The 27,153-nt window shown below is 52.3% G+C and overlaps 1 protein-coding gene across 6 annotated transcripts in view; it reads right to left on the reverse strand.

Annotated features, from left to right (window-relative positions):
- Positions 1-353: 353 nt before the first annotated feature.
- The window catches only part of LOC103820232 (S-adenosyl-L-methionine-dependent tRNA 4-demethylwyosine synthase TYW1), a 93,253-nt gene continuing 66,453 nt past the window's right edge, over positions 354-27,153 (reverse strand). For 5 of the 6 annotated variants that reach the window (XM_009094878.4, XM_018919280.3, XM_018919282.3 and 2 more), the window contains 3 exons: positions 22,464-22,574; positions 14,317-14,484; positions 354-1,395 (listed from right to left, as the gene is read on the reverse strand). In XM_009094878.4, the coding sequence (XP_009093126.1) occupies positions 1,174-1,395; positions 14,317-14,484; positions 22,464-22,574 (501 nt within the window). In that variant the 3' untranslated portion in view covers positions 354-1,173. Of the gene's footprint in view, positions 1,396-7,042; positions 7,232-14,316; positions 14,485-22,463; positions 22,575-27,153 lie in introns of all 6 variants that reach the window. The other variant, XR_007779080.1, reaches the window with a different exon arrangement.

Consider the following 27,153-nt stretch of genomic DNA (forward strand, 5'->3'; position numbering starts at 1 on the left):
CCAGGGCCCTCCCTCCACCTCCCTGGGGTGGAGTTCCGATCCCTGGCAGTACCCAAGGCCAGGCTGGACAGGGCTTGGAGCAGCCTGGGACAGTGCGAGGTGTCCCTGCCATGGCAGGGTGGTACTGGATGGGCTTTAAGGTTCCTCCAACCCTCCCAGGTTTCTGAGATTTTTTTTTAAAACATACTCAGGAAAGGCACCCACCATCCATCACCCACAAACCCACCCAATGTTCCCCCTTCCACCCCACATGCGTTAGGAAAGAGCTCTTACACAACATTTGTGCTTCTCATCTCCTTCCAATCCACCTCCCACCCTCCCTGACAGACCCTGCTCAGCAGCCACACCATAGACACTCTTGGAAAAACTCCTTTATTTTCCTTCTGCTTTAGAAAGTCTTTGTACAGCTTAAGAAAAGAGGCTGCTTCTAAAAAGCAATGGAATCCCCATCCCAGGGATGCTCCATCTGCAGAACCAGGCACACCCAGCTGGAGCCCACAGGGCTCTGAAGGACTGGACCTGGTGTTTAGGGCTGCTGGGAGTGGGATAACACTGCTCCATTCCCAAAGCCATGAGCTTTGAAGACACTTCAAAGAGGTATCAGAAGCTGCAGCTGGTATCCATAGGGGTGTATCCATAGGGGTGCTGTTACACCATTCCCAAGGTTTGGCTTCTTGGGAATGGGGTTTTTTGCAGGAAATGGCACCACTGTATAAAATACCAGAACCTGAACAAAGTCCCTAAAATTATGCTCCCAGCAGGGATCAGCTTTTGGATCCAGGTCTGGCTGTGGCCCTGATTTCAGCCCTTGTGGGGCTGAAATCCCCTGGCATTTTTCCTTGGGGATGTGGAATATTTTACTGCCAGGCTCTCCTTACAGAGGAGTTCAAGGAAGCCTCTGGCCCCACATCCCACTCCAAACATTCCCCACTGACGAGATCCCAGCATTGCCCCCCCCCCCTCCCCCCCACTGCTGCTGAACCAGTTCTGATTTATCTCAAGAGAAGAAAATTATCAATATTTTCATCCAGGAAGCCCTAAAAACAGGAGGGAAGGGTTAAATCCAGGCTGGACCCACTTCCCAAATATCAGGATAATCCAGGTGGGTGAATCCAAAATGGGTGTCAGCCTGAAATGGAGTCCTGGGAAGGCCAGGGTGAGGGAGCCTAGCCCTCAGGACCCCGAGGTGTCCCGTGCCTTGTTCTTCCTCTGGAATCTCACATCCAGGGGGTCAAATCCCCGTTCCTTGGCCCCAAAGAGGGCCCAGGGAGGAGTCCTGGCCATGTACTCAGCTGCTGTGAAGGTCCTGGAGCCGCCGCTGCGCTCACGCTCCCTCACCAGCTCCTGGAAGCGGCTGTAGTCAATCCACGTCCTCCACTCGCCATCCACCTGGAACTGCAGCACAGGAACAGTGAGGGAGCCAGGAGCACCAACCCCAGGCTGTGCTGGGAGCAGCTGCCTGGGGAGGAACTGGGATCCCCAGCTGGTGCTTTTCTAATTCTGCATCACAGGGAGGTGCAGCGAAGCCATCCAGAGGCTCCTGTAGGATACAACTTTAGTAGGAAAACAGAGGGAACTCAGGTGCATGAACACCCAGAGCCAGCAGGGAACTGATTCTCCACGTCTGCTCTGCCCTGGTGAGACCTCCCTGCAGAGCTGCTTCCAGCTCTGGAATTCTCAGCACTGAACAACCTCATCCTGCTGGACCAGACCCAGGAGCTGCTCCAGCAGAGCCCTCTGGAGCTAGGCTAGGAGAGCTGGAGGTGCTCACCTGGAGAGGAGAAGGCTCCAGGGAGAGCTCAGAGCCCCTTGCAGAAACTAGAGGGGCTCCAGGAGAGCTGGAGAGGGACTGGGGACAAGGAATGGAGGGACAGGACACAGGGAATGGCTTCAAATGGACAGAGGGCAGGGATGAATGGGATGTTGGGAATTAGGAATTGTTCCCTGGCAGGGTGGGCAGGCCCTGGCACAGGTGCCCAGAGCAGCTGGGGCTGCCCCTGGATCCCTGGCAGTGCCCAAGGCCAGGCTGGAGCAGCCTGGGACAGTGGAAGGTGTCCCTGCCATGGCAGGGGTGGCAGTGGATGGGCTTTAAGGTCCCTCCAACCCATCCCAGGATTCTGTGATATCTCCATGAGGGCCGCACTGTTGGATGCTTTGCTGGAGCCTTCAGAGCACCAGATCCTCCCCCGCTTGGCAGGACGGAGACTCCTAAAATGCCTCCCAAAGCCTTCCCAGACCTTCTGCCCTTGTCCTTGACACTTCCATGACCTTGGTGTGGAGAGCTGGAGAGCTCTGCAGGACAGGTGTGGATCTGGGGCCACACCTAGGTATCCCTCATGGAGAGACCTTGCCAAGGTCACCCCAACCCCAGCGTGGGACTGTGGCTCCAGGGCAGCCCAGCCTCAGACAATGGCCCAGGAGCAGCACCAGAGGCACGTGCCAAGGGATTGGGACAGATTTGGGATGGATTGGGGTGACTCTGGACAGGGCAGGAGGGCTGTGGTTGGGAACGGGGCAGATGACGAGGTTTAATGACAGAAATCCTCTTTGTTTGTGAAGAATGGCTCACTTTGACAAGCTGGAGCTGCATTTGTCTCCCAGACCTGCTCTGCCCATTTAGTCCCAGCCATGGCTGAAGCCTCAATTAGGATTTATCTCAGCTAAGAGCTTATTACGCATTTCATCCAAAAAAAGAGGGAAAACAGACCGGCTCCTTGGTTATTGAGGATTTTTTTCCCCCCAAACTTGATGGCTGTGCATTTCAAATGGCACTTGACTTTGTGCCCAAGAGCTAAAAGCTTTTTTGGTTGGAAAAACTGCTGACACCCCTGAAATTCTGCAATCAGCTGTGGCTGATGCTCCTCCATCCCTGCCCATGGAATTACAGCATGTCCCTGCCGGGGCTGGAGCCAGGAGGGGACACTGCAGAATCACAGCACTGGGAACCAGTCCTGGCATCAATCAAGGGGCCTAAGGCTCATTTCTCTTGTGCCAAGGTGGGGATGTGTGTGAGGCCACCAGGAGAGCAATGGCAGAGGAGACGTCGTGTCACCTGTAAAGGAAAAATCCTGATTCCAACAAGGATCAGGGCTCTGCAGAGCTGAGCTCCCCCCAGGGCTGGGGAGGTGAGAGTGTCACACCTAACATCAGACTCTGCTCCCTCCAGGTTTGATCCATGAACACTCAGCAAATTAAAGGGCAAACCCCAAACCAGAGGATCCAGCAAAGGCTTTAAGGCCCAAGGGGAATTGGCTTCCCACTGCCAGAGGGTTGGATGGGACATTGGGAGGGAATTCTCCCTAGTGAGGGTGAGGAGGGGCTGGGATGAAATTCCCAGAACAGCTGCAGCTGCCCCTGGATCCCTGGCAGTGTCCAAGGCCATGCTGGATGGGGTTTGGAGCAGGCTGGGACAGTGGAAGGTATCCCTGCCATGGCAGGGGGTGAGACTGGATGGGTTTGAGGTCTTGTCCCACCCAACCCCCTCCAGGATTCTGTGACCCCATTCCCACCAGAACAACCAAGCTGGGATCCATTCCAAAGCAGATCAATCAATAACCACCATTTTTAGTGCAGTGACAGCACAGCCATGAACCACAACACCAGAGGGGCAGGTATGTCATGGGGAGAAATAAATCCCAAACCCAGAGTGGGGAAGAACAGCCCCAGCTGCCCAACTGAGATTTACAGCTCAGATTTAACAATATTATGGTTGTTCCACAGTAATGAAAGGTTTAGGGCTCAAAGCATCCATTTAACAGGTGAGCCAACACGGGACACAAGACAAATGGCTGAGAGCCCTCCCCTGGTTCTTCCCTAGGCTAGAATCACAGAGTGCCAGAGCTCCTTCAGTTGGCCTTGGGCTGGGCTGGAAAGGGAAACTCTTCCCTCCCTGAGGGCTCTGCCCAGCACTGAGGTGACTCAGGAGCCTTCCCTTGGAGCTCCTCAAGGTTCCAACACCCTCTGCTCCCCACAGACATGGCACAGATGCCCAGCCAGGAAAGCCCTGATGGAATCCTGCAGATCCTCCAGGACAAGGAGCACTGCTCCAGGCAGGCATTAATGATGGGCTCAAGAGGCACAGGAATGAGGGGAAACAAAACCCCAGGCTGGGCCAGGCTGGAAGGGAGCCCCGAGGGTCCCTGGTGCCACCTCCCTGCTCAGGCAGGGCCATCCCAGAGCACAGGGCACAGCATTGTGTGCACAGGGCTCTGCAGTATCCCTGCTGAGGGAGACTCCAGCCCCTCCCTGGGCAGCCTGTTCAGGGCTGGGCACTGCCCAGGGCAGGAGTTGTGCCTCCTGGGCAGGGGCAGTTCTGGGCTCAGTCCCTGCCCAGGGACAGAGCCTGGGCCCTGCTCTGCCCCTCCCTGCACACAGGGACACCCATTGACACCCAGGGACAGACAGGGACACCCAGGGCTGAGGGCCCCTCTCAGCTGGGGCTCCTCTGCAGGCTGAGCAGCCCCAGCTCCCTCAGCCTTTCCTGGGCACAGAGATGCTCCAGGCCCTCCTCATCCTCCCAGCCTGAGCTGGCCCTGCTCCAGGAGCTCCTGTCCCTGCTGTGCTGAGGATCCAGAGCTGGACACAGCACCCCAGAGGTGCCCCCAGGGCTGGGATCCCTCCCTGACTGGCTGGGTCAGGACAATGATTGAATTAATTACCAGTTCATTAACCCCAGGACACCACTGGCCTCCAGGGCTCTCTGCTGACGAAGGGACAGCTCAGGGTCCCCCAGGCCCCTTCCTGGCAGGGCTGGAGCAGAACAGCCCCAGGACAGGGCTGGGACAGGGCGCATTCCTCACAGAGCCCTGGGCAAAACTGAGAGAGATCCATGGATCCAGACATCCAAACTGGGATATATCCATACATCCAGACTGGCAGAGATCCATAGATTCATATATCCTAACTGGGAGACATCCAAACTGGAACAGATCCATAAATCCAGACTGGGATATAGCCACGTATTCAAACTGGGACAGATCCATAAATCCAGACTAGGATACAGCCACGTATCCAAATTGGGACAGATCCATAAATCCAGACTGGGATGTAGCCACGTATCCAAACTGGGACAGATCCATATAGCCCTACATGCAAACGGGGATAGCTCCATATATCCAGACTGGCATATATCCATATATTCAATCAGAAACTGGGATTAAATGGAGAGCCAGGTTCTCTGGAAGCATCTGCAGAGCCTGGCTGAGCCCTCCCTTTGCTCCTGAACTGTCAGGAGTGGCCCTGATCAGGACAATTCCATCACTTCTCTTTGGCAGTGGATTCACAGCTGCTCTCACTGCAGCAGGAGCAGCTCCTGAAATCCATCAACATTCCTGAAGGAGAAGAGCCACGCTCCAGGTTGCTTTTCTTATCAGCATATTTGCAGAGGCAGTTTGGGGGGTGGAACATGTGCACAGATTAAGGACAATTCAGGAGCACCATGCACTACATTCCCCAGACATGAGCAGTGCTGAGAAATAATTCCAGGTGTATCTGACAGGATAAAATATGGGAGAGAGGCTGGGATGTGACACAGGGAATGCTGAGGAATGGAAGGCAGCTAAAACCATTAGTTTGTCCTACCAAGGGTAATGTTGGATTTCCCTCAGAGCCAGCTACGCTGGCACGGGGAGGCTCCTCCTGAGCCACTCACTCCAGTCCTGCACCATAAACATCCAGAGGATTTTCAGGGAAGGACTGTACAGCACATGAGAGAGTGGAGCAGAGCAGGAGGAAAAGAAATAAGAGGCTGTGGTGGCTCCTGTAGACCCCATCCCTGCAGGGCTGGAAGCACAGGATCCATCCTGCATGGAGAACTCCCCTCCTCAGAGCTGGGCTGCCCTCCAGGATCCCTGGGGAGCACAGTGGGAGTGGGAGAGACCCCAGAGCTTTGGGGCTGCCTCAGCTCTTCTGTGGTGAGAATCCTACAAACAGTGGGGCTGGAAAACTCCTTCAGGATGACCGAGTCCAGCCATCCCCAAAGCACTGCCAAGGCCACCACTGCCCCATGTCCTCAAGTGCCACATCCACAGGGCTGTTAAACCCCTCCAGGCACAGAGACACTGACACTGCCCTGGGCAGCTGTGCCAGGGCTGGACAACCCTTTCAGAGAGAAATTTTCCCAATATCCAACCTGCCCCTCCCCTGGCCCAGCCTGAGGCCATTGTTCCCTCTTGTTCCCTCCCTCCTGTTGAGGATTCAATGATACAAAGTCCTCAGATCCAACAAATGGATTTTCCCTGGGGAATGCACAGGATTTAATGGTTAAATCCAGCAATTTTCACAGAGTTTTAAAGACCATACACCAAAAATAACAATCAGCAGCCAGCAGGGGAAGCAGCCCCAAAAAAAAAAACCACAAACAAAAACCCTAACCCAGAACAGAACAAACAAAACCTGCCCCTTCCAAACCAAATAAAAATATCTATAGAAAAAAATCTCACAAAGCTCCCCCCAAAGACAAACCCTCAAAATCACAATAAACAAAAATAAAAGAAAGCAATACAATTCCCCCCAAAAAATCCAAACATCCTAAAGCAGGGAAAAAAAAAACCAAACCCAAATTAAATACAAGAAAAAAACTCCAAATCCCTCCCCCAAAAAATAAACCCGAAAAAATCAAAACCAAGCAAAAAACCCCAAATCAAACAAAAAAACTCAAAGCCAACCAAACCCCAAACCAAGCCAAGTTCACCAAAACCAACCAAGAAAAACCCCAAAGCTGACTAAGGCTCCTCCCAAAGTAAACCAACCCCCAAAACAAAACAAACAAATGCAAAAGAACCCCCACAAGAAATCCCAAACCAAACCCAAACACCACAAAAAAACAACCAACCAAAACCCAACCAAACAAAACCCCAAAGCCACCAATGGAACACTTGGTCCACAGAGACTGTGACCCACACCGCCCTCTGGGGGACTGTCAGAGGGACAGACAGACACTGAGCTGTGCTCAGGGCTCTCCCAGCTGCTGGAACTGCCATCCCACAGCAGCACTGGGAGGGGCAGATCCATCCTGCTCTGTGCCTGCCTCACCTGAACTCACCTTCCCAACCCCAGGACAGCAACATCCCTCCTTCCCAGCCAGAACAGCAACTTCCCTCCTTCCTGAGGCTCTCCAGCCTGGCACCACAGAGCACCTGAGGGTGGAGGAGCTGGCGGCGGGGGGGGGGGGGGCTTGTCACCATCATATTTTCTGAAAAATCCTCTTTCCCAGGATTCTTCTCCTGGGAAGCTGAGAAAAAGAAAAAGAATATTATCTCATTTGCTCCTCCTGTGTTTTGCTGCTTTGGAATGTGGCTGGATATCATTTATCCAGCAGGTGAATTGTTTTTACTTAATGACCAATCACCATCTCTGATGAGAGTCAGGGGTTTTTCATTAGTATCTTGTTAAGCCTTCTGTCTGTATCCTTTCTCTAGTCTTTAGTGTAGTTTTAGTATAGTATTCTTTAATATAATATAATATAATAAATAATATAATATAATATAATATAATATAATATAATATAATATAATATAATATAATATAATATAATATAATATAATATAATATAATATAATATAATATCATAAAATAATAAATTAGCCTTCTAAGAACATGGAGTCAGATTCATCATTTCCTCCCTCCTCTGGGGACCCTGAAAATACCACAGGGGCTGGAAGCAGCTGTTGGGCTGGAGCAGGAGCTGTCAGAGCAGAGGTGACCCCGTGCCCAGGTGGGACCCAGGACTGAGATCCCCCTCCAGGTGTGGCTGCTAGCCCTGAGCCCTGTGCCCACCAGTGGCCACTTCCCTGGGCACGGCATCAAAAAGGGAAAATTATCTGGGTGGCTCCGTCCTGAGCTCCTCCATTTCCCTCTGGAGACAGCCCATCCCTGGGATAAAGCAGAAGCTTTGCACCTTTCCACAGGCTGCCTTCAAACACAGCACACTTCACCACCTGCCAGGACCAGCTCTCCAAGAAAAACAAGTAATTCCCAGAATTGTGACCCCTTTCTCACCTCATTAAGGCCCACAATTATTTAAGGGTCCCTTTGTTTGACAGGGGACATGACTGAACTGGAGTCACTCAGCAAAACAAGGAGAAATATTATGTGAAATTACACTGAACAGGGTCACAGTGCTTGGCAAAACCTGCAAACCCCTCCTCTTGAATTATAATCCCAACCTCAGGCTTTAGGAAGGAATTGAGCTGGTTTTTAAGTTGCAGGTGAGGTAAGAGATGATAATAATGGCCTTAAGGGGAAGGGGGGCAGGGATGAATGGGCTATTGGGATGGAATTGTTCCCTGGGAGGATTTACAAGGCCCTGGCACAGAGCAGCTGTGGCTGCCCCTGGATCCCTGGCAGTGCCCAAGGCCAGGCTGGACAGGGCTTGGAGCAGCCTGGGATCATGGAAGGTATCCCTACCATGGCAGGGGGTGGCACTGGACGGGCTTTAGGTCCCTTCCCACCCAAACCATTCCCTGACTGATCCCACAAGCAGTGGGATGCCAGGCACACAGAGCTGAGCCTCTCCACATCCCAGTCCATGGGGCTGAAGGAAAACCAGCACAGGGACACAGCCCTGGGAACCAGCAAGCCTTAAATCCCCCAGCAGCTCTGCAGACAGGATCTGGGAGCAGCCACCAGCACCACAATTCCCACCCATTTTAGCTGGGAACAACGAGTTCCACCCTCAGTGACTTCAGCCTGTGCTCAGGAGCCAGCAGAGGTATCACGGCACCGGGAACTCCCCCAGAGGCAGCAAGTGGAATGCCTGGAGATGGAATTCACTGTTCTGGATCCCCAAAGAGTGGGACAACCTGAACTACCCTGAGCTGAGCCCAGGAGAGCCACAGCCCATGGAATCCTGTGCTGATCCCCCTGACCCCGGGGTGCTGTTCCAAGGGAAGGTTCCTTATGGCAGATTTGGGGTTTTTAATCCCTGCCCAGCTGCCAAGGGAGCCACGGCTCCACCTGGCTGTTCCCACTCCCAGGGATGGAAGCCGGGTAACTTCAGCACAATGGAGAGCTACTTATCATCACTGACACAGGCAGGCCAGCAGAGCCACCTTCCTGCTGCCAGGAGCCAAGGGAAAGGGAGAGAACCTTCGGGAATTCCACCATTCCCTGCTCACAGCTGCTCTAGGGAGGCTGCTTGGCTGCTGAGGTACCTTGTCCTCACCTGGGGTCACCTTGTCCTCACCTGGGCTCCACGCCATCCCCTGCTCCAGGGATGTTTCATCTCTCTGTGACCCTCTCCTCCAGGTTTGGTTTTCCCCTGATGCTGTCCCTGGATCACAAGGACAGATCCCACTCTCTGAAGGACAGAGGCAGGAAGGAACTGAACGTGATGGACTCTCTGTCCCTGATGCACCCCTTGTCAGGGGATGTGCAGCTGGGAGTGAAGTGCTTCCTCTTCCTCCCTAAATATAGCAGGGATGCTCAGCGTGGGATGCTCAGCATGGAACACTCCAGTGCCTGTCCCTGAACTGTGCCTGCACCAGGAGGAAAAGGCCAAGTCCCTCCTGGCTGGGATGATTTTGTGGCTGAAGGACAGGGATGGGCACCTCTGGTCAGGCTGCTGCCCATCCCCAACACCTGCCCTGGAGGTGCTGTGACACCCCAGCACTACAGCCACACAGAATCCTGGGCTGCTTTGGCTGGGAAGGAACCTTAAAGGCCATCCAGTGCCACCCCTGCCATGGCAGGGACACCTCCCACTGCCCCAGGCTGCTCCAAGCCCTGTCCAGCCTGGCCTTGGGCACTGCCAGGGATCCAGGGGCAGCCCCAGCTGCTTTGGGCACCCTGTGCCAGGACCTGCCCACCCTCACAAGGGTGTTTGGGTATGGGAAATGAACTCACTGAAGGGATGTCCCCAGCAGCCTGTCCCTTTGTGGATGCCAAGGTGTCCCTGCCATGCTGGAGAATACAAGGCTATCCCAGACCACATCCAACAGAGAAGCAAAGGGAGGGCTGGAGCCCACAGCTGCAGCACCAGGGAGTGTCTGCATCCAGGGAGGGACACTCTGCTTGTGCAGTCTTGGCTGTGGGCTGGAGGGAGGTGGGTGTTGGTCCCTACTCTCAGGAACAAGTGACACGACAAGAGGAAACAGTCACAAATTGTGCCAGGGGAGGTTTAGGTTGGATATCAGGGAAAATTTCCTCACTGAAAGGGTGGTCAGGGCCTGGCACAGCTGCCCAGGGCAGGGGTGGAGTCCCCATACCTGGAAGTGTCCCAAAGGTGTGTGGATGTGGCACGTGGGGACCTGGTGGTGCTGCTGGGTGCCAGTTGGACTTAATGATCTTGGAGAGCTTTTCCAACCAATCCCAGGCCTATCAGATTAATTAAAGCATAAAGGGCTGATGGCAGCAGGGTGCTGAGCCCACCCTGCGAGCTGGGAGCTCCAGACAGAGCAGGCACTGGAACTGCAGGAGCATTCCCTGAGTTGTGCATCCCCCAGTGAGCTGGAAATGAGCCCAGGGGTCCCAGGGATGCTCAGACATGGAACCCTCCTGTCCTGCCCCAGAGCTCTGGGATCCCTGGGGGATCTGCTTGAGGGCAGCAGCACACACAGCACTGACTGAACTGGCCAGAAACTGCTGTTGTAAAGCCCCAGGGAGCTAGAAAACGACAAGGGGGGAAAGGGTTAATGAACAAAATGGGCTGGGAGTGCTCTGGGACAAGGACAGGGTGGAACACACATGGAAAGCAAATCCAGCACCATAGGGCACAGGGATTTAGTCCAGAAATGACCAAGATATTGAATTTCTTTCAGAGAAATCTTCCCTGCAAGGCAGCTGCAGCACCTTCCCCCTTCTCAGCTTTTCTGGTCCTCCTGAGAGGGCACTGACTGTCCCAGTCAGGAACAGCAGCAGCCTCAGGCCTCTCTCTGGAAAAGGTCCCTGGAATTAACTGTTCTATTAGAAAGTTGCTGCTGTGTTGATAGTTCAGCCCATTAGTTCAAAGTGATGCCATAAATCCCATTTTTGTGACCATGGTTTACAGGATTTACTGGAAAGCAAAGAGAATTATGCAAGATTTCAGCACTGTTGTCAGAGAATCAAAGAGGATGGAGCCCAAATATCAGGCAGCTCCCAAAGAGGGATGGGAACCAGGGGAAGGCTGGGAGGAGGATGCAGGAAGGGCAGGGAAGAGGAGCTCCCAGGCAAGGGAAGGCTGCATTCAGCTCTGACTGTCCCCACTCATCCCTCAGGCTCCAGCAGAACCCCCCATCCCTGGCAGTGCCCAAGGCCAGGCTGGACAGGGCCTGGAGCAGCCTGGGACAGTAGGAGGTGCCCCTGCCCATGGCAGGAGTGGCACTGGATGGGCTTTAGGGTCCATCCCCACTCCAACCAGTCTGGGATCTGAGGAGCTGACACCCAGTGCCCCAAAGCCATGGAAATCCCAGGAACAGGTGGGTCCTCAGGCCATGGGGAGCAGGGCACAGGGGCTGCTCTCTGGGGTGACCTTTGGGGCTGTGGGAAGGGTAAGTGAAATACAACATCTTGCTGTGAGGATTCAGTTTTTAGGACTTTTTGAGCTCCCCTGGGATCCAAAGCTCTCTGAGATTCAAGTGGAACCCATCCTCACCTGAGGGCTCCCAGGAGCACCTCCCAGAGAGCAGAACCCACTGCTGGCCAGCAGGGAAAATGGATGTGTGTGGGAAGGGACCTGGAGGCTGAACAGGAGAGTTTTAGGACCCTGAAGGCCCCCAGGAGCCCCAGTTCCCCTCTGGGGGCCACCCCATGACCTCCAGAGAGAGAAAATAACACCAGACACAAACCCTGCAGTTTGCTTTCCTTAAAATCCCTTTTCTCCCTAAATCCCTGCCCTTAAGAGACTTCAGAGCTCAAGTCCTGAATTGTCACTCATCACCAGCAGGTGCCAATCAACAAGTCCCATCCATCCCAGGCAGCAGCTTCAGGATGGATTATTCCTGACATTCCCAGACTCCTTCCTACAGGCTGGCATTCAATGGCAGCACTAAACTCATCAGGAGCATTGTTTGAACACCTCCAAACTCAGACCTAGGAAAACACAGTGAAATAAATCACATTTCTTAATGATTTTTATCACACTCCTCCTGCAACTCCTTAATTTTTTAAAGCCCCCTTTGATTTTGCAATTACTCACTCCAGTTTGATCAATCCCAGAGCACAGGTTTTCCTGCAAATAATAGGCACTGACAGATTATATTCTCCACTATAGCCTGAAACTCAAAAATTAAACCCTAATGGAAATAAATTTATTTTTTATTAGGTATTTTAGCACCGAGGACAGATTGTTTCCTACAGACACCCTCTGCTAATGGCTGTGGAAGTAGAAGCAGCTGTTGAATTCCTCCTGGACAGGTACCAATTTATTCTCTTTGCTATTAAATTCTGCCTCAAGAAGGTTTCTGCAATCTGTTTGTATGCTTTCCTGGACCTTACAATGCAAAAGGAGATTTTGCTTTCCCAGGAACAGTTGCCAGTGGCAACAGGCAGGAGTGAGACTGTAAATAAAGCCAATTTAAGGTGAGATCAAACACAACCAGTGCCAGGTGTCCTGGTTTTCTCTGCTCCTTCCCAGCTGCTCCCTTTGCAGATTCCAAAGTAGGTTTAGATTGGATATTCAGGAGAAATTCCTCCCTGGGAGGGAGTGCAGGCCCTAGCACAGGGTGCCCTGGGCAGCGGTGGCTGCCCCTGGATCCCTGGCAGTGCCCAAGACCAGGCTGGACAGGGCTTGGAGCAGCCTGGGATCATGGAAGGTGTTCCTACCATGGAATGGGCTTTAAGGCCCTTCCAACCCAAAGCAATCCAAAAATCTACAATTTCATCAGGTGCCCAGCTGGCACATTATTATCTTTTTCTGCTGTTCTTCTATTAATCTTTTCTGAAGCTCAGAAGGTAAATATGTACTCATTATTTTTCATTTCCTGCATACTTTATTTTTTTTTTATTTTGGCATTTCACTTGTATTTCATTTCATTTCTTTTCCAGTACTTGAAGGGGAGATGGTGACAAACCTTTCCAGCAGGACCTGTTGCAAGGGCTAATGGATTTAAACAGCAGCAGGGCTGATTTCCATTGGATATAAGAGAATATTGTTTACCATGAGGGTGGTGAGGCCCTGGCAGAGGTTGCCCAGAGAAGCTGCCATGGCAATGCAGATCCCGAGGGGCTGGAATGTGTCCAGGGAATGGAATGAAACTGCAGAAGGGCCTGGAGCCCCAGGAGCAGCTGAGGGAGCTGGAAAGGGGCTCAGCCTAGAGAAAAGGAGGCTCAGGGGGGCCCTTGTGGCTCTGCACAACTCCTGCCAGGAGGGGACAGCCGGGGGGGGTCGGGCTGTGCTCCAGGGAACAGGGACAGGAGGAGAGGGAACGGCCTCAGGTTGGGCCAGGGGAGCCTCAGGGGGGATTTAGGGGAAATTCCTTCCTGGAATTTGTTGTCCAGCCCTGGCACAGCTAGCTGCCAGGGAGGTGGTGCAGTCCCCACCCCTGGAGAGGTTTAACAGCCCTGTGGAGGTGGCACCTGGGGACATGGGGCAGTGGTGGCCTTGGCAGTTCTGGGGGAGTGGTTGGGCTTTTCCAACTCAAATGATTCTGTGGTTCTCTGATCCAAATGTGGTGATTCTGCCTCTGGAGAGGTGGCTCAGAGCAACAGGAAAATAACAGAGCATCCCTTGAGTCTGAGTGGCAGAGGGGTGTGAAGGGCTGGAATCCTGGGGCACACCATGGATTCTCCTGGCCAGTGACTGGAGGGGCTTGGGAAGCTTTGGAAAGGGCTGTGGCAGCAGCTCCCTGGCCACAGAGAGAAACAGACAACTTTCCCAGGCATTGTGCTAGGAAAGGTTGTGAGAAGATCAGAGAAAACAGTGAGAAACAAATCTTATCTTCCCTTGCTGCCCCTGTTGTTGTGAACATGTGGAATGTATTATGGAGATTTGTTTACCAAAGGGTGGCTTCTTGATTGGCCAGTGGTGATGGGTTTTGATTGAAGGACCAATCAAGTCCAGCTGTATTGTAACTGTCTATAAAGGAATGGGTTTTTTAATAATAATAAAGTAAATAGATGATCAGCCTTCTGTGAATCACGGAGTCAATGCTAATTATTACCCAGCTGGGGGCTCACTGCAGTGACAATGGGCTGCCCAGGGCAGGGGTGGAATCTCCACTCCTGGAGGAGTTTAACACAGGTGTGCACGTGGCACTTGGGGACATGGGTCAGCCTTGGCACCACTGGGCTGGACACAAAGACCCCAGAGGGCTTTTCCAGCCTAAACAATTGGGGATAACTCTGGAGAAGAAGGCTGTTAGAAGCAGAGAAGCAGCTATGCCCCCCAGGCAGGCTCACCTTGCTGTGGGCCAGCAGCAGGCAGTTGGAGTGCTCGTGCTCGCAGGCAATGCCGTAGTCCGGGAGCAGCCGCGCCAGCTCCTGCACGAAGCTCAGCACCTCCCCGTGCCACGGCACATTGGCCATGGTCAGGTTGCTGGCAGAGCTCTCCCCACAGTAGGTCACACCCTGGGGACACAGGGAAACAGGACAGTCAGCTCAGCCCTCCCCAGCCCTGGCAGTGCCAGCCACAGCAAACCCTGCAGCTGCCGGCTCTGCCCCCTCGCACCCCATCCCATGGCAAGGTCACAGATCCAGAGATGGCATCAAAATGGTTCCCTCCAGCAGTGACACACCCCCAAAGCACCGTGCCAGGTGTCCCCAGCAGTGACACACAGGCTGAGCTTGATCCTGGAGCGCTGCTTTATAAGGAGTCAAAGGCAGGATGCTCCCGTGTGACCAAGGGACCTTGGAGAAGGTCACTGGGGCTGGAAACGTGACAAGTCTGGAAGAGTCTCATGGGCAACCAATGCCACATCAGTGGGACACTCCCAGAGATACTGTCCATGTGCCACAGAGCTCTGGGCCTCTTCCTTTCCAGCCCAGGCTGTGAATTCTGCCCTGCCCCACCTGTACCCAAACCCAGCAGGTCCCTGGGTGGGCTGTACCCATCCCATGCACACGGAGCTGACGGGCACTGGGAGCATCCTTGGCATAGCAGACACTGACACAAAGCTCAGGCCCTCCACTGGAGCTTTGGGAAGCAGCTTCTGGGTCATGTTCTGGAAGCACCTCCAAAACTGCCCCTGAGAGGTGACACCTCCCCTGCAGATCCCAGGGTGTCAGAGAAAAGGGGCTCCTGTTCCAGCTCCCTCCCCAACCCCCCCCAGCCAGGCATGGATGGAGAGCCCAGAGCAGGACTTGTGTCCCTCTGTCCCCACACAGAGCCAGGACATGAGCACTGCTGCTCTGGGGGACTGCCCAGGGACACCTCCAGCTCTCCCCCACCCCATCCATCACCTTCAGCCTCTGAATCCAGAATTCCTGAGGCTGGAAAAGCCCTCCAGGATCACTGAGTCCAGCCTTTGATCAGTCCCCACTGTGTCACCCAGCTCAGAGCACTGAGTGCCATGTCCAGGCCTTCCTTATCCAGCCTCACCATTCAGGGACCAGCTACTCCTAACTTGGAGATGTGATCACCTGAACCTCCTAAATTACTGTTTTAATCTCAGCCATTACCTCGAATTTGCTTTTCCTTTTTTCTCTGTCTTTTCATTTTTCTTCCCTTCTTTCTTTTTTTCCTCTGGGTTTTTTTTCACCCTTCCCTTCCCTTCCCTTCCCTTCCCTTCCCTTCCCTTCCCTTCCCTTCCCTTCCCTTCCCTTCCCTTCCCTTCCCTTCCCTTCCCTTCCCTTCCCTTCCCTTCCCTTCCCTTCCCTTCCCTTCCCTTCCCTTCCCTTCCCTTCCTTCCCTTCCACAAAACCCTTGGATAGCACAGAACACCAAATGTTCCTTGCACTGTAATTTGCCCCACAGCACAAGCAGCTCAGTGGGTGGTAAGCACTCACTGTCACCCACTTGAGGTGCAGACCATGCTCACTTTAGGGTGTCCTTTAATGTCTGCTTGAAAATATTTCACAGCCAGGATCATGATCCCCATCAGTTCTCCCAGTCAAATAGTTTGCTGCCAATTTCCCAGCAATTCCTTTGCCATTGCTGAGAGATCACACACCAGATCTCAGGGCTGGTCACAACCCTGGTGCCCAAAGGGCAAAGAAAAACTTTTCCTCCAGACACCACCCAGCCCCCCTGCCCCCCTCTCTGGGTGGTTCCAGCCCCTCTGCCCCTCTCTCTGCCTGGTTCCAGCCCTCTTGGGCTGAGCTCTTTTATTCCAGGCACAAAATCCCATCAAGCACCAGCCATTACAACACAGTTTTATGGATGGTGTGTCTGGCTTGCTGTGGTTTTCCCCTTGGGAAGAACACTTTGACCTCTTTAAATGGAATTTGCATCCAGGTTCATGTGTGGCATGGCCACGGCACCTGCTCCAGCTGCCACCACACTCCCAGTTCCTGATTCACCTGCATTTCCCTGCACATGAAATGTGCAGACACATCTCTGCCAACACTTTCAACCAGAGCACAGTGCACACAGAGGGCTACAGGAGCAATAGTCCAGTGCTAATTGGGAACTGTACAAGTTTTGGAAGCAATTACTTTCTCAGCCATAAATTTATGAGGGACTCCCCCCATTAATCTGCCCAGGCACCATAACTCAGAGCCAGCCTGCAGGAAGATTGACAGGCCACAAGCCAGGGAGTGCTCACCAGGGATGTACATTCAGGCTTTTTTAGCCCAGCTCTGTAAGTCTGAAGCCAGAGTTTAAACATGTTTGCTCTCTATTAGTCAGTGTTATATTAGAGCAGCCAGCCACGCAAATCAGGGGTTTGGATCCCCAAAGTTCAGCTGGAGACACACAGCAATATTCTCCCCACACTCATTATCCAGACTATGATTTGAGCAACATGAAAAATGTATGAGTATAGAGGGGGAAAACTCTTTAGAAGCTCCACCGTGATTCATGCTCTCAGTAAACTACAAAGGTATCGTTTACAAGCTAAGAAAGCACAGAGGCAAATGGAATAAGTAAGTGCTTGGCTGGTTGATTAATTCCCAGCACAAATCAATGGGAATCAGCTTCCAGCACACCGAAGGAAAGCAGCTTTCAACTTCCCCAACTTCTTCAAACTAGAGTTAATTAACAGCTGATAGCACTTAAAACCCATGTGGAGCTGATGAGGGCGGTCACGTTCTGCTCTGCAGTAATACATGAAGACAGTTATTAAGACATCAAGAATTAAAAAGGAAAGGATCCCATTGTTCACCCAGAGCTCCCTCCCCAACCTCCCCGTGGCAGGAACAGCAACGATTCTGCCTCTTAATTACCTGCTTAATAAGGGTGCTTTGAGCAGCCTAATCCACAGAGCTCTGGCCAAGTACCTTGAAATACAGGAGCTTTTGAAAAGCATTCCAGCTCCTCCTGGTTCTGTCAGGATGAATCCAGAGCAACTGTGCTGGGCATGCTATGGAGTTCACAGAATCCTGGAATGGCTTGAGTTGGAAAGGACCTTAAAGCCTATCCAGTGCCAACCCTGCCATGGGCAGGGACACCTCCCAGTGTCCCAGGCTGCTCCAAGCCCTGTCCAGCCTGGGCTGGGGCACTGCCAGGGATCCAGGGGCAGCCCCAGCTGCTCTGGGCACTCTCTGCCCTGCTCTCTGTCCATTTGAAGCCATTCTTTGTATTCTGTCCCTTCATGCCCCTGTCCAAAGTCTCTCTCCACCTTTCCTGCAGGCTCCCTTCAGGTCCTGGAAGGTCACAATGAGGTGATCCCAAAGCTTCTCCTCTCCAGGTGAGCATTCCCAGCTGTGCCAGCCTTTCCTCCCAGCAGAGCTGCTCCATCCCTCTGCTCATACTGAAGCCTCCTCTGGGCTCATCCAGCAGTTCCAGCTCCTGCCTGTGCTGGGCCCAGGGCTGATTTTCAGCTGTAAAGGAGCTGAGTGAGCACAAGTGGATTGCCCAGAGCCTGTGCCATGGTGGCTGCTGGAGCTGTGGGAAGCAAGGGAAGCACATTCCTGCCCCGAGAACCTAGCTGCTGCCCCTGGATGCAGCCAGCCAGCAACCCCTTCAACCCCCAGGAATTGCTCTGAAGGAAACAACTACAGCTAGCACTGCTTTGTTTCTCCACTCACACTCCAGACTTCCCAATTTAATTACTGAACAAAACAATTCTCTTCACTCTGGGCCCACAAATTATAAATTTAATTGAGGCTTGTGCAAATGAACAGAGAACAAAGTGTAGGCCAAGCTGCTGAGTGACAGAGACACTTTAAAATCTGGGCCAGCCGTGACCCCAGACAAATATAAAAAGCCTCAATGCCTTGTTGATTGCCATCTCTGCAATGAAAACGCTCCTGAGCTGAGCTGCAGCACTCCCCAAATTACAGCCACAAGGCCTCACACACGTCTGCTCCTGCTGCAGTGGGTTCAGCCAGGATTCAACTCCTTGGCTGCTTTTAATCATCACTTTCAAGCTGATTTAACCAAGGCCATCAGTCCTTTGTGTCACCTCAGTCTGCAGGGAGGACTGGAGATGGTGGGTTGTGCAGCACAGCTCCAGAATCTCCCAGAAGCTCTCCAGACCCCCCACACCCATGGCAGAGGGTGCTGCACTGCCTGGAAATGGACAAGGATTCCCTGGAAGTGGAAGCACCTCCTCCTGGGAAAGCTGAACTCAAACACAGGCCCCAGCCTTTCATCCCAGCTCTCCACATGGGCCCTGTGAGGACAAGAGAGAAACGGCCACAGCTGAGTCACCCCCTCTGCCCCAGGGTCACAACCATGGAATGATCCTGGGTGGAAAAGTCCTCCAGGACCACCAGGTCCAACCTGGGAGCAAAAGGAGGCTCAGGGGGGCCCTTGTGGCTCTGCACAACTCCTGCCAGGAGGGGACAGCCAGGGGGGTCGGGCTGTGCTCCAGGGAACAGGGACAGGAGGAGAGGGAATGGCCTCAGGCTGGGCCAGGGGAGCCTCAGGGGGGACATCAGGAGGAATTTCTCCATGGAAAGGGGGGCTCAGGCTTTGGCAGGGGCTGCCAGGGAGGTGGTGCAGTCCCCATCCCTGGAGGGATTTAACACCTGGGGACATTGGCAGTGCTGGGAGTCGTGGGATTCAGTCCTGCAGGTCCATCCCAACCCAAATGATTCTGTGATTCTCTAACAGCAAGTGGCCAATGCTGGTCTTTTTCAGGTGTGGAAATCATACATTGTTTGGGTTTATTCACAGCAGGTACCACAAGGGTAGATTCAGCTTCACCTCTTCATCTAAATTCCAGCTGGGATGGCAGCGAGACCCTGAATGAGTGTTGGATAGGTGAGGGCAATTGCCTCTTGCTGCATGCAATTAAAAACTCATTAAGGCACAGCTCATTTTCCTCATTATTTTAAGCAATTAAGTAATCTTTAATGTTTAAATTGACAAGAGTGAGTAGAATGGGACAGACACCTTCCCCTGGCCCTTCCTTGCACACATTTACTTGGTCACTTCAATTCTGCAGCCAAGCCTCAGGCAGTAGAGCAGGAGCTGCTGTCCCAGACCAGCAGACTGAGCTGGGCAGGACAGTGAGATTATCCAACTATTTGAACAAAATCAGCAGGAAAATCAGCAGGGAAAGAGCTTCCTACTTGCTGAAAACCTTCACAAAGGCTTGGGAAGATTCTGTGCCATGTCCCTGCTGTGCCCAGTCCTGCCCTCAGACACCGTGCCATGGACAGCCCTGGGACAAAGGGCCAGCCTGGCAGCTTTGGATTTCCCCCTTAAATTCTGAGGGACAGGGGGAAGCAGGAAGGCTCTGCTCAGGCTGGAGCTCACACCATTGCTGTGAGCTGAGTGCCAAAGCTTCACTCTGCCCAGAGCAGCCTGGGACAGTGGAAGGTGTCCCTGCCATGGCAGGGGTGGCACTGGATGGGCTTTAATGTCTCTTTCAACCCAAACCCTTCCATGATTCTAGAATTCAGCAAAGACAGACCCCTCAGATCAAGTCCAGTCACCGACACATCCCTGCTGAGCTCACCCTAACCCATGTTCCCGTTCCCCAAGTGCCATGTCCAGTCATATTTCACATCCCTCCAGGGACTGGCACTCCACCCCTGCCCTGGGCAGCTGTGCCAGGGGCAGATTTCTTCTTTTGGGTGAAGAAATTTACCCAAAATCCCCCCTGAGGCTTCCCTGGCCCAGCCTGAGGCTGTTCCCTCCCCTCCTGTCCCTGTTCCTGGGAGCAGAGCCCGACCCCCCTGGCTGTCCCCTCCTGGCAGGAGTTGTGCAGAGCCACAAGGGCCCCCCTGAGCCTCCTTTGCTCCAGGCTGAGCCCCTTCCCAGCTCCCTCAGCCCCTCCTGGGGCTCCAGACCTTTCCCAGCTCCATTCCCTTCCCTGGACACAAAAATGCTGCACATCAAACAAACCTCTGGCTTTCAGAACCCAAAGAGGGCACCATGGGAAGAAAAGAAGTTCTGGCACGTTCCAGACCTTAAATACAACCATCAGCTCTGTACAAGTGTGACAGTGACACACTGGCATTAGAACAGATTAAGGCAATAAATCAATTTGATGCATTTTTAATGACAGAGTCTCCCTTTACTATTGGCTTAAGTGGGAGAATGGGGTCCCACAGAGTTACAGCACTGTGAGGCACTCATGGAAATGAGAACAAGGATTAAGCCCTGCAAGAATCTAAATCTCTCTCCATCCATCCTGTGAGGCTCTCTGGAGCAACACTGGATTAGCTGCCTTCATCTGGAATGGACGTCATTTATCCCAAATCTTCAGCCAGAAAATCCCCAGGCTCAGCCCCATTGTCGGGCAGAGCTTTGCAGAATCTCCTCATCTCTCTTAGTTGGTTGGCTTTGTGCACCACCTGGTCCTTGGCTTTTTCCCCTGGCGCCCTGAGGGGCTGGAGAAAGGAATGCTGAGGCCTATCCACACCCCAAATCTGCTTCATTCCCAAAGGAACGCAAAAAATGACTTTCAATCAAAAATACCAAGTCTTTTGGGGAAAATTGCCAAGTCCCAAATTCCATGTGATCAGCACAGTGTGAGGCTGGACCCCCAGTGCCACCATCCCACTGCTGGATTCTGGGAATGTCACCAGCCCCTCCCTGTCCCAGCTCACGGGGGAGCTGTGTTCAGAGCCCACAGAACAGGGTTCAGTGATCCAGGAATATCCCTGCGAGGGATACCACCAGTTCCCACAGACAGGGTTCAGAGATCCAGGAATCTCCCTGTCCCAGCTCCCACAGACAGGGTTCAGAGATCCAGGAATCTCCCTGTCCCAGCTCCCACAGACAGGGTTCAGAGATCAGATAAATCCCTGTCCCAGCTGGAAGAGCAACAGGAGTACACCTGTGACCACTCATGTATTTCCTTGGCAGAGCAAGGCAGGATTTTTCCAGGGCAGAGCTCTGGGAAAACAGGACTGTGACATTGTGAGGCAGAGGGAAGAGCAGCCCATGCCTTGCAGGGACAGATGTTTGTCCTGGAGAGTTCCTGGAGGAATCCCTGCTAGAACATCAACTGGCACTGCCTCATCTCAGCACCAGCCCCACAGCCTCTCCTCCATCCCTGCACTCCCCTCCCTGGCACGATCCTGCACAGCCATGGAGACACCCAGGAAGGTGGAAAACCGAGGGGTTTTCCCCAAATCAAACTCCAAACCCGAGCTGGGATGAAGCTCCCAACTTCAGCAGCACACCCAGAGAGAAAAACTCTCCCTGCTGACAGAAGGTATCAAAACTTCACAACAAAATCCAGGCTTTTCCTTCATAGAAGCGGTAAAAAAAGGTTGAAAGAATTTTACAAAAAGGTTAAAAAAAATGAAAAAAAGTTTAAAAAAATTATAAGCGAGAAGGAAACAAGAAAAGAAAAAGGAAAGTCCAGGAGTAACAGAATTGCACAAATAACACAGTTGCACAAACAGTTGTGCTGCTCTGCAGAAGCAGCTGGGTGAAAAGGCTCAGAGCACTTGGGAAGGTACCTTTTTAATGAGTTTGTAACTTTTTTTACAGTGTCTCTTTACTGAATTGATGAAGCCCAGGATAAAGCCCCTCCTGCCCTGCTGTATCTCACATCTGCTGGCAGCCCTCAAATCCAGCCAGACACAAACACATCACTGAACCTTTCACCTTTCCCCTGGCAAAACTTGAGATCAGGATGGGAAGAACCCTACCCCAAACTACCAGCTGAACCTGGAATATTTTGTGTCAACTGACAGTTGATATCAAGAAGGAATATCTATTTATCTTTTGTTTTCACAGAAATACAAAAAAAGGCCAGAGAGTGATGATTCTGTTGGGCAGAAATCGAGGCTGGCTGGTACAAAGTTTGGGTTTGTGGCACAGGGAAACCTGCTCCAAAGGTACACATACGATACTAGAAAACATCACCTGAATGTGAAATAATTATTATTCACTAATATTAAAAGCAAGAGAGGAGTTTCTTATGCATCACTTCATAAGAATTTTACTTACTCAGAAAGTTTAGACTAAAGGTAGGGGGGAAATGGGGACAAAACAATGGAAAATACTGCTTGAAAAACTCAAACAGCCCCATGCAGCTCACCTTGACCTCAATGAAGTCTGGTTTCCCAAGGGATATCAGGTCAGCATAAGCTCTGAGTTCATCCACATTCCAAGCTTTCACCAGGGTCAGCCTATAAACAGTGCGTTGTTGCTGGAATAAAGGAAAAATCCCATTAACATCCCATTCTGACCCAGGAACAAAGGAAAAATCCTACTGACATCTCATTCTGACCCAGGGAAGATGTTTCAGTCTTGCACACAGATTCAAACAGGAGAAAGAAATCAAATCATTCTTTTATTCCAAGAACTCAGAGATTGAAGCAAACCTGTTCTGTAGGAAATCTGCTCCACAGCACCTGGGCTGAGCCAGCTGGTGCCACACAAATCCTCCCTCTGCAGACTCAGATCCTAGGCACTTTGTTTGTACAGGAGTTTAACTCAGTGGTACAATAAGCAGGAAATGTCTCTCTCCTGGATTTGCTTCCCCAAGCACAAAACCTCCCCATGAGTTACAGGTTTTCAGTGCCTCCAGCTGGATCATCAGCACTGGGGACTCTCACAGAAACATGGAATGATTTATGTTGGAAAAGCCCTCAAAACATAGAGTCCAACCTTGACCCAGCACTGCCAAGGTCACCCCTGAGCCATGTCCCCAAGTGCCACATCCACAGGGCTGTTAAACCCCTCCACCACCTCCCTACACAGTCTGGTTCTCTGACTGACAACCTTTCTACTAGAAATTTTCACAAAATCCCCCCTAAGGCTCTCCTGGCCCAGCCTGAGGCCGTTCCCTCTCCTCCTGTCCCTGTTCTCTGGAGCACAGCCCGACCCCCCCTCCCAGCTGTCCCCTCCTGGCAGGAGTTGTGGAGAAGAGTCCCAGATCCAGCTTCCTCCTGGCAGAGAGCACTCCCAGAACTTCTCTGCTTGGAGTTATTCTGATTTGCCCTTCAAGGGCTCCTCTCCAAAGAAGTCACTGGTGACAAAAGGCCTCTCAACACAAGCAGTTGACCATGGAACAAATCCACTCCTCACATCCGCTTGTTTCCATCCTTCCCCTCCCCTTCATCTTCTACTGATTGTTTTATTTCACTTATTTTTGGAATTTATTTTTATTTATAGAGCAATTTTCTGACAAATCTGCAGTTTGGATGAACTCCTTTGCTGTCCCTGCACACTGTGAATTGGAAAATGCAAATGTTGATCCCAGCGTGGCAGCAGGGCAGGGATTGGGATTCTGCCCCTGTGCCCAGGTGAGACCCCACCTGCAGAGCTGCCCCAGCCCAGCACAGGCAAGAGCTGGAGCTGCTGGAGGAGCCCAGAGGAGGCTCCAGGGTGATCAGAGGGATGGAGCAGCTCTGCTGGGAGGAAAGGCTGGCACAGCTGGGAATGGTCACCTGGAGAGGAGAAGCTTTGGGGTCACCTCATTGTGACCTTCCAGGACCTGAAGGAACTCTGGGAGAGCTGGAGAGAGACTTTGGAGAGGGGACGGAGGGACAGGACCAGGAGGAAGAAATGAGGGTGGGGAGGCCCTGGAACAGGGTGCCCAGACAAGGAACATTTTAGTCCTTCAGAGCCCGACTGCCACGTCAGTGAATTCTGCCCTCCCCATAAAAATTAATGTATCACCTACCTACCACCCATTTCTGTGTGTAAAAGTAATTTCTACACCAATTTGGTGTAGGGCTAAGGGGAAAAGTAATTTCTACACCAATTTGCTATGCAAACCTTCAAGGTTATTTACTAAGAAATAACTAAAGGAGAAACAAATGAAGACCAGGAAAATCTTTTTCCAAATATGTCAAGAACCAAACCAGCTGACCTCTACCCATGGCATTTAAGCAGATATTTAAAGAACAAGAAATTCTTGTGATTTGAATGGATTGGCAAAAGAAAGGTCAAGAGACAAGCAGGAAATCAACTGTTAATTACGGAAGAGAGGAGAACAGTAGAGGAGCTAATACAGAAAAATAAACATGGTGTTTGCACATAACAGGGGAAGAAATAGAGGGAAAAGATCTGAGGAGGAAAATCTGCAGTGCCCACACCCTGCCAGTCCTGTGCAATGACTGGATACCAATTAATGAGAACTGGCTCCCAAAAGGGCAGCTCCCACTGAGCAACAAGTGCAGCAGCTTCAAGGCACCAGTAAATACCAGTTTTTATTTAACATAACTGGTCCTGGTTCACAGCAGCCCCAGAGAGAGCAGCACATCCCCCCAGGCAGAGAAGTGGGGCTTTCTCCCATTTAAATCTCCGTTTACTACCCTCCAATTCACATCCCAGCTCATTCAGAAGTTTAAGGTAAAGGACTTCATAAAACTAAAAGTGCTATGAGTGAATTTAAAGGGCTTCTTCCCCCGGGGCAGCACTGATAAGGAATAACTGCAGCCTCTGTGTGTGCACCACTGCAACACCTGAACTACCCCAGAACCTGCAGGAACTCACCATGGCTGGGCAGGGATAGCACAGAAGGAAACTGAAACTGCCAAAGGCAGACAGCAAAGAGGTAGAAAAATCAGAAATTAATCTGGAGAAGCATCTTTCCAGAGGGCAACATCTCTGCAGTGTTGTTGAGCAGAGAAACGCTGGTAGAAGGCACAGATCAAAATGAGTAATATCCCAAAACATTATCTGGGAGCAATCCTTGCAGACTGCCAGCAGTACAAACAGCCAGGCTGTTTTATTCATGGATTATTTGTATTTGTTGTACAATAGGGCCCCAGGAGATACTCTCATAAGCACAGCAAAACAAGAAATAAAGAGCTTAAGCTGTGAGAATTTAACGATCTAAAGCATCAGGATATAAAAGCAGCCTGGGATGCTCCACACTCTGTGTTTCCAGGAAAAGCAGCTGTTACTCCACTCCAGTCATGAGGAGAACACAGAGGAAGACGAGTCAGTGTGAGAACAACCCTCCAGATGGGTGGCAGTGAAGGCTGTGGGTCTGGTGCACCTCTGTGCACACACCACCCTGGCAGGGAGAGACAGCTCCTGGGGTCGCAAAAATGCCAGTCAGGGGCAGCCTCCTGTTCCTGGAACTCCTGAGGGCAAAAGGGGGCAGGATGAGCCAGGGAAACACCAGCCTTTTCACCTTGGGCAATTCCTGCTAAAATACTTCCAGGCTACCCCAGGAAGCAGTGCAGCCCTTCAGTGTCAGGACAGGGCACTACAGAGCCTGACCAGGCTGAGGGGAGCAACCTGAGGACAAAGAATCCTTCCACTGGGTGGATCTGAGATCCTGGTCTCAGCACACACTGACTGACACATTTTGGCCCCAAACCAGTACTCATAGAATCCCAGACTGCTTTGGGTTGGGGCCTTAATGGGCATCAGTTCCAGCTGCTGTGGGCAATACACCTCCACTAGAGCTCATGGGTGGAGCCAGTATCCAAACATCCTCAGAAAATGAGGGGATTTTGTCAGAGATGTGGCTTCACTCTGCACTGGATGATCTTCTTGTCCCCCTTGTCCCTGGGAGCTGTCACAGCTGCCAAGGCCCCCTGACTGGCTTGTGCCCCCCTGCCTGTCCCCTTCAGAGAGGCTGGCAATGCAGGGTTGTGGGGCAGCTTTTTGTGGGGACAGGAAAAGCAGACTGGAAGCTGTGCCAGGGCAGGCTCAGCCTGGATTTCAGGGAAGGCTCTTCCCCCAGAGGGTGCTGGGCACTGCCCAGGCTGCCCAGGGAATGGGCACAGCCCCGAGGCTGCCAGCGCTCCAGGAGCTCCAGGGATGCCCAGGCTGGGATTGTTGGGGTGTCTGTGCAGGGCCAGGGGCTGGACTGGATGATCCCTGGAGGTCTCTTTCAGCTCAGGACATTCTGTGATTCCATGAAAAAGACCAAACCTTCTGTTCCAGGGTGTCTCATGCCCCAGTCCCACACCACCCCGTGGTCAGAGCTCAAAGTCAGGACTGGGACCACCCCGACATGGACACAGCTCCTTTCTGTGAGCTGAAGGCTCAGCTGAGCCCCCAGAGGAGTCCCCAGGCTGCTGCACCCCTGCCCTCCTCCAGCAGCCCCTCCTGGAACATACCAGGCCCTGGGAAGCTCCCTGGTCCAGCCTGGAGAGCAGTGGGCCAGCCCGGAGCACAGGGCCAGCGCTGACTCTGCAGCCTGTTCCCAAGGCAGGGACACTATCCCTGGAAGCCATCCTCACATCCTTCCAGGCCTGTCACATGTACCAATGGATCCCTTTGCTGCTGGCCCAGCCCCAGCCCAGGAGCCCTCACCAGAGGACTCGCTGTCACTCTGACAAAGTGCTCCCTTCCCACTCCAATAACCACGAGAGACTGGGGCTGCTTCTTTTTTATAGTTTCTGTCTAATTCCCTCCTCCTCAACATTCATCTTTTCCTAGATCAAATATAATTATTCTTCATGAAACAGCCCAGGTGTAATCCCAGGAGGAAGAGGGAACACATCACGTGCAAAGAGCAGGATGCTGGAGGGACACGGGCTTGGTTGGGGCAGGGGAGCAGCTCACTTCTCTGGCCAGGACAGGGAACCATCTCCCTTCTCCAAGGCCCTCACCTTGGATCCTGTCATTGAACTCTTTTGTTCAGGCAGAGTATAAATGTCCCCCTGTTTGGAAATATATAGAACTACACCCAGATTTTTGTTTCAGCTGCTGGCTTAGGCTTGGGTACCCTGAACACTCACATGCATTTCTTAGGTACTGACAAAATTATTTTATTGTCATTTCATCCACAGACTCCTCCACAGAAATCCCTATTTTTG

This window comes from Serinus canaria, chromosome 19 (assembly GCF_022539315.1).
Source record: "Serinus canaria isolate serCan28SL12 chromosome 19, serCan2020, whole genome shotgun sequence".
Lineage (NCBI taxonomy): Eukaryota > Metazoa > Chordata > Aves > Passeriformes > Fringillidae > Serinus > Serinus canaria.